General features: G+C 35.9%; 2 protein-coding genes across 7 annotated transcripts in view; one reads left to right on the top strand and one right to left on the bottom strand.

Annotated features, from left to right (window-relative positions):
* Window positions 1–14,880, bottom strand: part of Xrcc2 (X-ray repair cross complementing 2) — a 231,373-nt gene that overhangs the window by 208,895 nt on the left and 7,598 nt on the right. The window contains exon 4 of one of the 3 annotated variants that reach the window (XM_073955264.1): window positions 9,849–10,379. The exons of the other annotated variants lie outside the window; for them this stretch is intronic. Coding sequence (XP_073811365.1) covers window positions 10,362–10,379 — 18 coding nt within the window. The 3' untranslated portion in view covers window positions 9,849–10,361. Of the gene's footprint in view, window positions 1–9,848; window positions 10,380–14,880 lie in introns of those variants that run through there. 3 annotated transcript variants of the gene reach the window in all.
* sug (sugarbabe) lies at window positions 2,716–14,805 on the top strand. Of its 4 annotated transcripts, none has more exons than XM_073955248.1 (3): window positions 2,716–2,736; window positions 12,989–13,483; window positions 13,592–14,805. In XM_073955248.1, the coding sequence occupies exons 2-3, from the start codon at window positions 13,110–13,112 to the stop codon at window positions 14,481–14,483; spliced, it is 1,266 nt and encodes a 421-aa protein (XP_073811349.1). In that variant the 5' UTR covers window positions 2,716–2,736; window positions 12,989–13,109; the 3' UTR covers window positions 14,484–14,805. The 4 variants fall into 4 exon arrangements, with proteins under 4 accessions (XP_073811349.1, XP_073811348.1, XP_073811350.1 ...); XM_073955247.1 differs by lacking the exon at window positions 2,716–2,736 and adding an exon at window positions 3,800–4,547; XM_073955249.1 differs by lacking the exon at window positions 2,716–2,736 and adding an exon at window positions 10,403–10,793.

The following is a 14,880-nucleotide window of genomic DNA, read 5'->3' as shown; positions in this document are numbered from 1 at the left end:
GTTATCGTGCACTCCAACTACGACACATGGCATTATATGGGTTGTTTGCAGTTTTCGTGCTGATTTCTGAGGATATATGGACTTGCTCCTGAAAAAAATTATATCGTCGTAATGGGGGTAGTGAATACAAGTGGCTGCAATAAAGATCAAAGCGATTCGAGAGCAGGCCTTAAACTGCACTTAAGCAAAATTTTGTGTGGGAGGTACCCGAGAGAGTAAACCAATAGGGTCCATATTGGAACCTCATCTATGTCTGGTAGAAATGTCACGATGTGCAAAGTATGGACCAATTCGGTTACTCCCTTCAAGAGTTATCGTGCGGACAATTTTTCCGAACATTTTTGAACTTTTGTGGGGAAGTTACCTGAAGGAGTGGACCGATACGGCCCATTTTCGAACTTAAATCAAATCTGGACAAAATATTTCGATACCCAAAATTTGAACCGAATCGATTGATCCGTTCGAGAGTTATCGTGCGCACCAGCCAGCCAGACAGACAGACGGACGGACATTGCTAGATCGACTCAAAATTGTCTGAAACGGATATCGTACAAACAAACTTGGGGTCTAAAACCATTATTTCGATGAGGCACATTTTTGGCCGTATCAAAGTGTAAATACCCTCTTTAGCCTAAAGGCTGAGGGTATAAAAATCAAAGTGATTCGATATCAGATCTTAAAGTGAACTTATTCGAAATTTTGTGTGGAAGGTACCGGATGGAGTGGACAAATATATTCCATATTTGAACCTGATCTATATCTGGTAGAAATAGATAGACCAATTCGGCCATTCCTTTCAAGAGTTACCGTACGAACAATTTTTCCGAAAATTTTTGAACTTTTGTGGGCGAGGTACCTGAAGGAGTGGACCCATATGGCTTATCTTCAAACTTAAACTATGTTTGGTCAAATTTTGAACCGAATCTGCAGATCCTTTCTATTTTCTGTTTTTTTTTTGCAACTTTCAGGCTATTTTCTCAGGAAGTATGGACTTGCCCCTGATGAAATTTGTACCATCGTATGGAGGGCAGTGAATACAAGTTGCTAAAAAAAATCAAAGCGATTCGAGAGATGGCCCTAAACTGAACTTTTCCGAAATTTTGTGTGGAAGGTACCCGAAGTAGTGGACCGATTGAGTCCATATTGACACCTTATTTAAGTCTTGTACACGTTTCACGATGGGCAAAGTATGGACCAAATCTGTTACTCCCTTCAAGAGTTATCATGCGCACATATTTTCCGAACATTTTCGAAATTTTGTGTGGGAGGTACCGGATGGAGTGGACAAATATAGTCCATATTTGAACCTGATCTATATCTGGTAGAAATAGATAGACCAATTCGGCCATTCCTTTCAAGAGTTACCGTACGAACAATTTTTCCGAAAATTTTTGAACTTTTGTGGGGGAGGTACCGGAAGGAGTGGACCCATATGGCCCATCTTCGAACTTAAACTTAGTTTGGACAAAATATTGCGATATCCAACTTTTGGACCAAATAGGTTCATCCGTTCGAGAGGTATCGTGCGCACCAGCCAGCCAGACAGACAGACGGACGGACATTCCTAAATCGACTCTAAATTGTCTGAAACACATTTCGTCCAAATATACCATTATTTCGATTAGGCACATTTTGCCCGTATGAAAGTGTATATACCCTCGTTAGCATAAATGCTGAGGTATAAAAATTATAGGAAAGCTTAAGACCATGGATACATATTAAATCTCATAGTCTGTAACTGAGAACTAATATCTGGGTGGTTACCGTTGGGGACACACCTATTCCATAAATTGCTGGATGTCATCGAGACCGCAAGTAAGGCTTACAAACTAATTCAAAGACAGACTGGATTTAAGCCCAAATTTTTAGGCGTTGATAACAGATTAAATACCGTATTCCAATTAAATTCAGCGCCTTTTAATAATTAGAAAAACTTATTAAGTCGATTTTTTTAATATTACGATATTAGAAATATAGACAACATCGCTTTCTCTTTCTAGAGACATGGCGTACGCCAACCAGACCTTAAAGCGTTTAAGTCGTTGTAATCAGAACCACAAAGATTATGCTCGCAAAAATTTTTAAAACTATCGGTGAACAGCCCAAAACTTGCTTTTAAGTGAAAAATTTTTAATTTTTGTGGGGGAGCAAGACAAAAATAAATATTGAACGGAAATATAGGGTATGTTCCAGAACTGCAAGAATCTACTAATTTTTACTATTTTTTCCGATAACATAAAGGAAAAAATGTTATCGTAGTAAAAATTAGTAACTTCTTGCAGGTTCTGGAACATAGCAGAAATAAATAGATTCTGGATGAATATAAAATTTCTTTCGAATATTCTCGATCCTCAAGAACAGCGGTATTAAGGTACCGTACCATAACATTTTTTGCCGTACCTAGCATGAAATATTACACTACGATTTTTAAAGTTTGTGTACGCGTACTTAGACTTTATAAATATCTTAGTGTTTGTGTAACATGTACGGTACCTTATGTTAAGGTACTGTTTGTTTTCGCACACTGATCGAGAACCACCGAGATAAATGTCAAACTTACATTATGGTATAGCCTCATATAAAGGTATCAACCAATTTTATATATGTACATATATTTTCCTTATTTTCTTCCTATATCTGTACTTTTTATACGTAGGATGGGCCATGCACAAAAATTTTATTTGATCTTATAATCTTCGGTGCATATTTCATTCAGAAGGGATTCGCCAAAAGAAAGTGAGTCTAAAATATTAAGTATATCCTATAATCGAGTTTATAGAAAAAATTAAAATTCAGTTCAATAACAGTCCCCTCCTCTGCCACTGAATACTTCGCAAAATAATCAAATACTTTACTCGTTGCTTTACAGTCTAACTTCTCTATAACGAACGTCTCTTTAACGAATAACTGTCTATAACAATTCGTTTAATAAAATAAAAATATGAAATCACACACAAAATAGTGTCTTTCAAACGAATTATCTTTCAAATTCCTCATTCCATACAGCTACGGTATAGATGTTCGACTGTATCCACATTACCTTCATTGGGTTATCAAAACAATTTGCCTTTTTTCCAACACGTGCTAGGTATTTAGTTCTTTTATTTTTTATGGCTTGATAATTAATTTTTGTTGCTGTTGTTTTTATTAGAACCACGATTTTTATCACTCGCAAACCCAAAAAACAATATCAAATACGAACATCTAACAATATCGCTGTACGACACTGCATGTCTAGACGAGATACTGTCAAAATGAATTAATAAACAAAAATAATCTCTTACTTATGAATTATTATGCTTTGGACAAACACTAATAAAACACCCATGCCCCCCTAGCCAGCAGCAACTTGACCTTTAACAACTCCTCAGGTTTGGGAGGCATACATCCATATGTGGGTCGAGGTATATTTCCTAAACTACATACATACATATTTGTTTACAAACATTATAACGAATGTGAACTTTGGACGTCTGCTGCTGGTAATACCATACACCAGAAGGTCGTTTTTTCTTCTTTCGATTTCAAATATATAACAGAAAAAATATAATAAGTGAAATTGTGTGTTCATGCGTAAGCTTATGAAGAAATAAAATCACAATTCGAACTAAAGAAGGAAACCAAGTACAAAGTCTGATCAATATTATGCAAATATATATTGAAAATATTTATACAGATAACACCCACCAGAAGAATGACAACGGATTGAGTTTACATTGTCTGGCCTCCAGGCCTGTTTTCTTTTTGTTGTTGTAGTTGTTCGCATTTTATTGCTGTAAGCGATGCGTTTTATCAGTCTACGACGACCACAACAACTCATCATTATCAGACAGCAGATGCATTCTCAATCTGAAATGTAAAAAAAGTCTTCGGAGGCGATGGTTTTGGCACATCACCCTGTATACATTAATAAATTGTTGCAAGCATATGAGACATCCAAGCGAAATCAAAGCACACACATGGTGGCGGTGAAAATTGCCCACTGGCCGGCCTGCCTTATCAGTAATCGAAGCAATTAACGATCTATCAACAGGAATACGACGAGTGTATTCAATTTATATTTTTAATGAAGAGTGTACGATTTCAAGAAGAACTGCTTTAAACCGGTTTCGCCATTTCACCGTGATTTAGATTATTCATTTCAGTTCAATGTGGTTCAATTTAATTTTCATTTTTTTGGTAGTCACAAAGTCAAAAGGATGCAACGAACTGGCTTAACCAAAAACAAATTCCTATCAGGAAAATCTGTGTTTGTGTTTTTTTTTGAGAAAGCTTTGTTTTGAATCTAAAACAAAATAATTTCTAATTTTTTTGTTGTTTTGCAAAGATTAAACTAATTTATACAATAAATTATATTTTTTGCTGACTGAATGACAATCTCCCTCTTTCCTCTGCTTTGTTTTGAAATAACATCAGTCATTGAAAAAAGAAAGGCAGGTTAAAGGTTTCATAAGATTTCAATGCTAGTCGAAACTGGTTCAATTTGTTCGAACAAAGATTGGGGAACCTGTAAACAAATGACATTCAACAGATACTTGAAAATAAATGTAAGTGAACTATGGAAATTCAAAGTAATGCACTTAAATTGTACTTTAGAATATGAAATACAGATACGACTCATGCATCGCATGTTTATTGTTATCGGTTTGGTAAAAAATCAAGGATCATTTTAGCGCTAAAATAGGTTACACACATATTTTAGAAATTTATGCTTCATTCATTGAGTCGAGCGCAAGGCCAATTTCGATTTTTTCTTAAAAAAAAACTTTCTTCAAAACAAAGAGGGAGGAGGTGCCACCACCAGCAGTAGTATATAAGACCACATGAATCCACATGTATGCATGTGATACTAATTTAGAAAGGAAGAAAAATCAAAGTATTGTGGTAGAAGTATTACAAGGAATGGCATTTAATATTCTCTTGACAGATTTAAGAGCGGCAGTGCGAATAAAATCCTAGTTTTTACAAAAATACAATTTTTTGTTGGTGATTGCAGGGTTTTTGAGAGCTGTGGGCCTATTCTGTAACTTTTTAACAACAAAACATGGAATACAATTCATTGCAAAGGGAAATTATTTGTTTTACGAATGAAAACATTTAAATAAGTTTCGGTCGCGGATTTTGTGTTTTAAATGTGATTTTGGACTCAACGTATTTGGGTAATACGGACGCTCAGAGAGTGTTGTTGTGGTAGATTGGTGAATAATTTTTGTACGTCGCGCTGAGAGTTAGGTATAGCTGAAAGATGTCGTTATGAAAACAACACAAAAATAGTAGTCGTTAAACAATCGACAAATATGTTCAATATTGGATTTGCCTTTGGTTTTTGTGTATGTTTTGTTTATGAATACATTCAAAATTGAAAGCTTTTGAAAGGTTATAGACAACTTGTCTACATTTTTACAGAATAGCCCAATCGTTACTGCAAACAATTTTTATTGTAGACGACGTTGACGAGTGTTGGATTGTTAAAAAGTTAGAGAATAGGCCTACAGGTCTCGAACTAGGAAATTGACTTTCGAACTTTTCATGTGAGGCACTACGTTAGGCTTCTCCCATGTCAATAAGTGCAGCCCGATTCTATATTTAGGTAAATAATACGGGACCACACCGATCAACTCGACATCACTTCTATAGAAGTTTTGCATGGCGTAAGGTGTTTCTGCCACCTCTAAAATTGTTGGCATGGAAATTGAACCCATTTATATTTGGATCCCACTTCGAAAAATTGAAGTAGCTCAAGCTTCTAATTGTGTAACAAAAACAAAAAAAAAAAAAAAATGGCCATAAATAGTTACAAGAAGTAACAAAGGTCAAATTCATAAACCACAACAAATTGTCATCTCATTCCAATGCGTTTATGGCTGGTAGGATTGTATTTGATAAGGCCACAAGAAAAAACTCTTATCTGAAGGGAAAAATACTACAAATAACAAACATAACTCAATGTGTTTGCAAATATGTAGCCCCCATTTAACACACTTTTTCGTTCCAAACCCCCCAAGATCTCATTTGTCGATACGCACTGTCCATAGCTTTTATTTTCCCCCTAATCTGGCATGAGCTGTTTGTTTTTTTCCATCATCAAGCACGAGCAACAAACTTCCCGAATATTATCAATGGTTTGAGAATGCCAGACAATTAGCAACAAAATTGTTTTGGTAGAAAAATTCCTATGGACTAACTTTAATAATGTTCATATTTTCCTTTGTTATTGTCCATGGTAGAATTAGCAGGGTAATATACACAAATGTACCCACAAACATCCCCGCGATGGGACAAGGGAGACTTCTCTCATATCAATGTGTGAACGAACCTCAATGCATATTAACCCAATGATATGGGACGTACTTTTTATAGCCGAGTCAGAAGGGCGTGTCTTACGACACCTTGTAGAGAAGTTTTACATTTTTAGCAGGGTAGTATGGTTATAATTTGTAGCGCCTATTAAAATGTGTTTGTTCAGAGAACCACAAATTGCACAACAACATCTCCAAAAAATTCCTAAAATGCTGAAATATCATACCTTAACTAATTGCCCTACCTTACCTTTTTAATTGTACTCCAGCAATTACTAAGAAACGACAAACACAAAAGGCCACAGGGGTACGAAGTACACCAGACAAAAATAATCGAAAATACACGTAGGTGCCGTTATCAAAATGCCCCCCAAAGCTTGTTGATCGCACAAGCGACACAAGTGGAAGTGTGTTCGTGAATTCCCGTGATTTCAATTGGGCCAAAAGAACGATAAGAAAAGATAAGAGAGTTCTTCGCCAAGGAACTGGCGAACAAAAAACAAAAACAAAACAAACACATCCATTGATAGAACCAACATGCTCCATATTTACGTTTTTGTGGTGTAAAAATAGCAAAAAAAGAAACACACGAATTTGAATCGCTTGATATGGCACGTAGCGAAGGTTGAACGATGTTATTTGAACTGGAATCTTTCCCTTTTAATACTGACTCATTTTTTATGACTATGAAGAAATGTTATTACGTCTGTGCAATGCATTTCTGGATGATGATGATGAGCTTGCAATTTTCAGTGCAAGTGCTCGTCATTCTACGAAATAGTGGGCTTTTTGAGCCTCATAAAGCGTTTTCCGAATATTTTTGTAAATTTATTTCTGCAATGTGACTAATGGTCGCTTTTTCCAAGAACAATCCGAAAAAAATGAACTGGTTTTTGAGTTCTTTCAAACAAATTTCTTTCAAACAGAAGAGAAAATGTGTCCTTAAGACGCAAATCTATACGGTCTTTGTTAAAAAGTTTTTATTTCTTACAAATTTAACATATTTTAGTAGAATTCCCTCTGTATAGGTCTTGGCGTCATAGCGTTATTATCATTGTTTCAGGAGTCACCGTGCTGCAGTGATTGACGTGGAAGCTTTGCATACAAAAGGGTGAACATAACATTTTTCGGCTCCGACAAAACTCCTCAGCCACATTTTTGAGTATTTAAGCTACTTCTCTATGTTTAACAAGTCGTTTGGACCCGGCGTTAAAAACAAGGAGAGAAGAACTTAACGCCAAAGTTATTTTCTTTAAGAAACAAAAACTGGATCAAGTAAAAAAAGGCTACGCAAAGCGTTTTTCATGAAAGCCATACAAAGATTTGAACAAAAAATTCAACTTTGTAAAAAAACAACTTGCATTTGAAGGAGGAAATAAGTTAGAGGATAGCGAAGCCGCCCCACAGTCGATGTGTCTGAGGAGCCTTCCTAAACCAAAGGCGAAACATGCATGTCACACAGTGGTGATTGTGTGGGTTCGTATCGTCGGCTTTCCTTTTTCAAAAAGCATCTTGGTCAGTAAGCTCGTCTCTAACGAGAAATTAATTAAAAAATTAATAAAAAATGACCTTCGCCTAATAGGCAAAATTTTCAAATAAAAATAAAAATCAGCTTGAGCCAGGCTGGGGTTCGAACCCACGTCCTTGAAAAACACATGGAAAAAAGTGTTGTCACGGCGTGTTAGTGTTCAGAACCAAACTCATAACTTTCAAAGGCTACGCAAAGCGTTTGTCATGAAAGCCATACAAAGATTTGAACAAAAAATTCAACTTTGTAAAAAAACAACTTGCATTTGAAGGAGGAAATAAGTTAGAGGATAGCGAATCCGCCCCACAGTCGATGTGTCTGAGGAGCCTTCCTAAACCAAAGGCGAAACATGCATGTCACACAGTGGTGATTGTGTGAATTCTTATCGTCGGCTTTCCTTTTTCAAAAAGCATCTTGGTCAGTAAGCTCGTCTCTAACGAGAAATTAATTAAAACAAGTAAAAAAGTATCAGTCGGCTTGGCCGACAGAAATATACCCTCAGCCTGTGTATATTGAAACAATTTTTTCCCAAAAAACGCATGTATTTAGGGAATTTTGGGCGTTTGAACTAACAAAAATGTTGATTAGGATTAGAGATCAAAAGTTTTGCGGAGGAGATACTAAAAAGAATGGATCTCCAGCCACTACATATGGTACCATAGGGGTTTTTTACAACTTCAGGGATGTTTGCTCAAGAAGTATGGACTTGCCCCTGAAACAACTTTTACCATCGCAATTGAGGAAGCGAATGCAAGTTGCTTCAACAAAAATCAAAGTGATTCGAAAGCAGGTCTTAAAGTGAACATGTATCCGAAATTTTGTGTGGGAAGTACCGGATGGAGTGGACAAATATAGTCCATATTTGAACCTGATCTATATCTGGTAGATATATTAAGATTTGTAAAGTATGGTACAATTCGGCAACTCTCTTCAAGAGTTATCGTACGCACAATTTTACCGAACATTTTTGAACTTTTGTGGGGGAGGTACCTGAAGGAGTGGACCGATATGGCTTATCTTCGAACTTAAACTATGTTTGGACAAAATATTACTAAGACCAAACTTTGGACCGAATCGGCAGACCTGTTGGAGAGTTATTTTGCCCTCCAACCTCCTCACACGGTGTCATAGGGTTTTTTTTGCAACCTTCAGGCTATTTTCTCAGGAAGTATGGAGTTGCCCCCGATGAAACTTATACCGTCGTATGGAGGGCAGTGAATACAAGTTGCTAAAGCAAAAATCAAAGCGATTCGAGAGATGGTCCTAAACTGAAATTTTCCAGATTTTTGTGTGGGAGGTACCCGACGGAGTGGACCAATTGAGTCCATATTAAAACCTGATCTAAGTCTGGTACACGCTCCACGATGGGCAAAGTATGGACCATATCGGTTACTCCCTTCAAGAGTTATCGTGCGCACAAATTTTCGAACATTTTCGAACTTTTGTGGGGGAGGTACCGGAAGGAGTGGACCGATATAGCTCATCTTCGAACTTAAACTAAGTTTGGGCAAAATATTACGAAAGCCAAAATTTGAACCGCATCGGTTCATCCGTTCGAGAGTTATCGTGCGCTCCAGCCAGCCAGACAGACAGACAGACGGACGGACATTGCTCAATCGACTCCAAATTGTCTGAAACACATTTCGTCCAAACATACTTGGGGTCTAAAACCATTATTTCGATGAGGCACATTTTGCCCGTATGAAAGTGTATATACCCTTCATAGCCTAAAGGCTGAGGGTATAAAAAAAAAAAAAAAACGTTAGCTTTGCTCTGCCGAATTGTTAAAACCTTCACCATGAAATATTTTAAACTAAGTTACCCAGCAAAAAAAGTCATTACTAAGTAATGACTTTATTCAGTAAAATTTGGCATTAGTAACTACTTACAAATATACCGTAAAAGTCATTATTTTTACATGGGGATGTCATAGGGCGGAAGTACTTCCTTAAATATGTTTTTTAAGTACATACTTAACCACATACCGGCAGTCGAAAAGAAGCTAAAAAGCATAGTTCTAGTTTTAGAGAAAATTGAGGTGAAATTATATTCAAATTCAACACTACACATTTTTTGTTTTTTTCTTTTTCATTCGATACATGCTAGTTTTGAACACACGAACTTCTGATTTGTAGTCAAACACACTACACACTAGGCCACTCGCTCGAACAGCAAGGGTTGGTTAAACTCATCCATGTACATCAACATTTTTTTGTAATTTTGTAAACAAAAAACACACATGCCGACGCTGAGCTTTGAACACACAACTCTAGAATTTGTAGTCGGACACACTAGCTCTGTGCCACCATACTCAATACTTAGTAAGTAAGTAGTAAGTAAGGATGTAACTAGATATGTGTTAACTGTTATATATGTACTGTGTGATAATGCGGAGGGTAATGAGTACTCATTACCTGGTAATGCAGAAAGTAATGACATGTGCCTACCAAATTTTTGCTGGGTAGGTTAGGTTTGGGGATGTGCAGCCACTAACTTGTCACTGCGTCACTCGGAGACCTTCCGGTCCATTGTGATCATCCAGTAGAAAAAAGCTGCAAGAAAAGAGGAGATGGAAAAGAGAGAATAGGGGGAAGAAATAAAAAGAGGAAGTTGTTAGAAAAGTAAATAACGAATAAATTACAAGAAAGTTTAAGAGGGGAGGAATAGTTTTAGAGGAGGAAAAAAGATTTATTTTTTTATTTTTAATGGCAGGCAGAATAGTTGAATTAATTTACGCGTTCAGGTTGCGCTGTCCCAGCCACTTCAGATTTTTTATGATGTTGTAGATCACAGCAGGTTCCACAGTTGAGTAGAAAATTAGACACGGTGGAAAGTGAACACCTACTAACCTATGCCGTCTACGAGCCAAGGCTGGACAACGACACAGGATGTGCTCGATCGTCTCTAACTCCTCCTCATCCTCACAGAGTCTGCAGTAGTCAGTAACATCCTCATTCCATTTGATGGTAAGTGCCCTGATATAGCAGTGTCCAGTAATGACTCTCGTCGTTGTTCTAACTTCAGCTTTACTCAGGTTCAACAGAGAGTTCGTTCTTTTAACTGACAATACATTTTTAACTAACAATTAGTTTCCTTTCATTCCACAATTTTGGGTTGAGAAGTTTTTTTGGCCGCTGGGAATCTTAAATACCAAATTACAACCAATCTAGGCTATAAATGAAGATAAAAATTTAAAAATGCCTGAAATAGGGTGACTTCCTTATATGGGCAAAACATGAACCTATGTATGTTGACAATTTCTGTTGGTAAAGTTTTGTGACCATTGGGAACCTCAAAAATCAAATTACAGCTAGTAAATTCTTAAAATGCCTGAAATCGGCAAGAAACGTTATATGGAGGCTATACCAAAATATGTATCGATATAGCCATATTGACCTTCCTGACTATAGAAAAAAGACACTTTGGTGCAAAAATTTATTATTATGAAAGCTGGAGTGATTCCACCATACGGATTTTTATATATCGGATCAGAATTTCACGCTGATAAAAACACTTTATGGGACCACAAATTGTTATTTAAATGGTCTAAAATAACAATAATAGTTCCAACAAACTTCCCAGAAAGGGTGCATCCCGATTCATCTTGCCTCATTAATATTGGACCTACTTTTTATCGCCGAGTCCGAAAGGCGTGTCTGAAGACACCACTTATAGAAAAGTTTCCATACTAGGGTGGAACCCTCCGTTAGGAAAATATAAAAGAATTATCGACATAATATTGACAACAACCATGTTTTCCCCATCTTTCCCCTTTTTGTGATCTATTAAGAGGATGTTGTTATAATGACTTAATGACGATTTTTCTTGTTCCATGTTTAATATGGAAAATTTACCTTTTTCAAAATCTACTTTCTCTAATCAGTTTATTGTGTGACGTTTGCCTTTCAAATTTCTAAGGCGCATTTTCATTAAAACGTATTTTACAAACAATTTATTTACACAAGATTTGAAAACTACGTAAAATTGTGGATTGTAAAACAAGTTGGGATAGGTCAAAGTATTAACACAAGGATGCACCTTAGAGAAATTTAAAATATAATTAATTTTGTAGTTTTTAGAACCGCTTTTGTCCCTATAGGCTAGATTTATTAAATAAATTTATTATTAAATAAATTGAAATTGGAAGCACCTTAGAGAAATTCAAAATATATGTATTTTTTTGGGAGATATATGTAATTAGATTAATTAAAGTAAAGGAATATTACCAGAGTAGATGTACAGGTGAAAATCATTATAAAAATATTGGACAAGATTAAAAAAATGTAATGGTCAACGTACAAAAATATTTTTGTAATAAATTGGCAATATCATGCACTGTTCCTTTATATTATTAAATGGTAAAATTTGTAACTGTAGTGAACTGCTCTCTGATAGGAATTGAGCAGTCTTTGTGGTTTAAGGAAACACTATCACTTGAAGATTCTTGCGCGTAAAAAAGGAACATATCTATTATTTCCACTAAAGTGATTAGATCATTTATGTCATATTAATGATATAACATTTTATTCGAAAACCTTGACCTAAGCCGATCCCTTATTTCCATTCAAGTCTTATTGGATATTTTACCATATGAAAAAAAAACTTATTCAAAAATATTTTTTCCTTGCAAAAAGAAAAATAAAAAACAAAACATAAAACTATCTCATAAATATTTTAGCATGCACGTGTACATCTATGTAGTTGTGCATTTTTTGTGTGTGTCTGTGCAAAGACTAATGACAAGAATTTAACCAGTCTACGCAATCACAGACAAACAAAACACACTGTTTATGGAAAAAAGAACTAAAAACAAACCCATAACCCCTGACAGAGAGCCCGACCGCCCTTGCCCGTCTGCTTGCAATGGTCTGAATGAGAAGGCCTAGAAATGATAAGAATAGCTTATCAGCACAATTCGCATAGAATATTACATACGAAACGACTCACAATCACATCAGTCGTTCACAAAACTTGCTAGAGAAAATACATTCTTAATACAAAAAGCAAAAAAAAAAGAAAACTACTTCTACTGACTAATTGAGCTTTTTTGCCAACTAACGCTGCAAAACTTTATAAAAACAAAGAAAAACAATTCCAATCAATGTTAATAAGTTTACAAGTAACACCTAATAATAATGGAAGGACAAACATTACTTTTTAGCCAAAATACATTTGGAACACCCACCGCGTCCCTTTACTCATCATATCATACACCACCGTATTCTGTGAATACTGGTAGCTGCAGTTTATGGCCAGAATATACATATCATTATCCAACTAGTATGAGTGAAGATGTTTTACAAATGCAACAACAGTTGAGGTTTCCCACGCCACCAATAACACCTCCCAGAAATTTGCACTCAACTGGAGATCAATCTCAACGACAGGAGGAACTGGTAGAAGCTGAACATCATCCAAACGTGAAAGAACAAAACCCACCATCCTATAATTTAACTCCACAACGTACACAGTCGGTCATAATGAGAATAGGCAATGATCAAAGTTCACATCACTTGATAGCTGAAAGGTACAATAGCGACATTGATAATAACCATGTGGATCAGCATCATCAACATCTGCATGACACACCTAGCAGTGGCACGTCTTCACCAAGTTCAAACAATGATTTCGTATGCGATTGGATTGATTGTGGAAGGTATGTTCAAGAAATAAGTTCGAAAAAAGCATTTTATACAATTTTTTTCTTAAATTTCCTTCCATGATCACAATACTAACATTGAATTTACTTTCTTCTATTTTTCAGATGTTTTGAAAGTTTGGAATTTTTGGCCATACATGTTACGCAAATACATGCAGTAGCCTCAATAACAGATGGCCTTTACTATTGTCGTTGGTCGGGCTGTCATCGCACACAACGAGGTTTCAATGCCCGCTACAAAATGTTGGTTCATGTTCGAACCCATACTAAAGAGAAACCACATCAATGTAATTTGTGTGATAAACGTTTTAGTCGAGCGGAAAATCTTAAGATCCATATACGTTCTCATTCGGGAGAGAAGCCATATATTTGTACATTTGAAGGCTGTAATAAAGCCTACTCGAATTCTTCGGATCGCTTCAAGCATACACGTACCCATTCAATGGAAAAACCTTACATGTGTAAGGTGCCGGGTTGTCAGAAGCGTTATACCGATCCATCTTCACTGAGAAAACATGTTAAGACTTTTAAGCATTCAGTACAAATTATGGATTCTAAAACAGCAACAACACCACCTCCAGCATCTTTATCATCCACATCATATCTGCAGCAGTCACAATATCATCATTTACAACAACAACAACGAAATAGTTTAGACGAATCTCGTTTTTCTCCCTTGGATCAAAATGATAGTCATTATCCTTCATCGTATCATTTAATAATGACAGCAGCACCAACACCAGTCGCAACTGGACCTGATTCATTTTGCATGGCTATGGAAGAAATGTGCCACATCAGAGCCACCTTAGATTGTTACAAAACCACTTCAGTCGCCACAGATAATGACAATTATTGGCTTCATGACGAACAAGACTCAAAATCAGCACACTTTCCAACTCATTTTCGATCTGTTTTATCACAAGGTCCAGAGTTAACATTGGATCTGACAACAACAGACAAACCATTGGATTTAACCATTAAACGTTTTTCGTCTTGATGTAACCACCAACCATCGTCGTATCATCCTCATCAATATTTTGAACCAAAGAGCCTGAAGTATTAATATGCCGCTTTATATACACACACACACACAAACCGCATAAAAATCTAGTCTGACCTTAGTCTTCCTACTAATAATATTATTATCGTTTTTTACATAACACTTTACATTTTTTGTTTTGGTTAATTTGTTTCAATGTGTATGTATGTATTTCGTAAAGATTATGTGTTTCTGCTGATTACACCTTTCTTATATACCAAAAAAAAAAGAATAAAAAGACTGCCTTTTAAAAATAAAATTTATTAGAAAATAAAATAAATTTATGTGTTGTTTAATTTGTTTGGAAATTGTATCTTAGATAGGAAAGGTGGTACTTAGGAAAGGTGGTACATAA

This window comes from Musca autumnalis, unplaced genomic scaffold (genome assembly GCF_047663935.1).
Source record: "Musca autumnalis isolate F117 unplaced genomic scaffold, ASM4766393v1 scaffold_5, whole genome shotgun sequence".
Taxonomy (NCBI): domain Eukaryota; kingdom Metazoa; phylum Arthropoda; class Insecta; order Diptera; family Muscidae; genus Musca; species Musca autumnalis.
The sequence above is the reverse complement of the archived record's forward strand: the minus strand, read 5'-3'. Positions and strand labels throughout refer to the sequence as shown.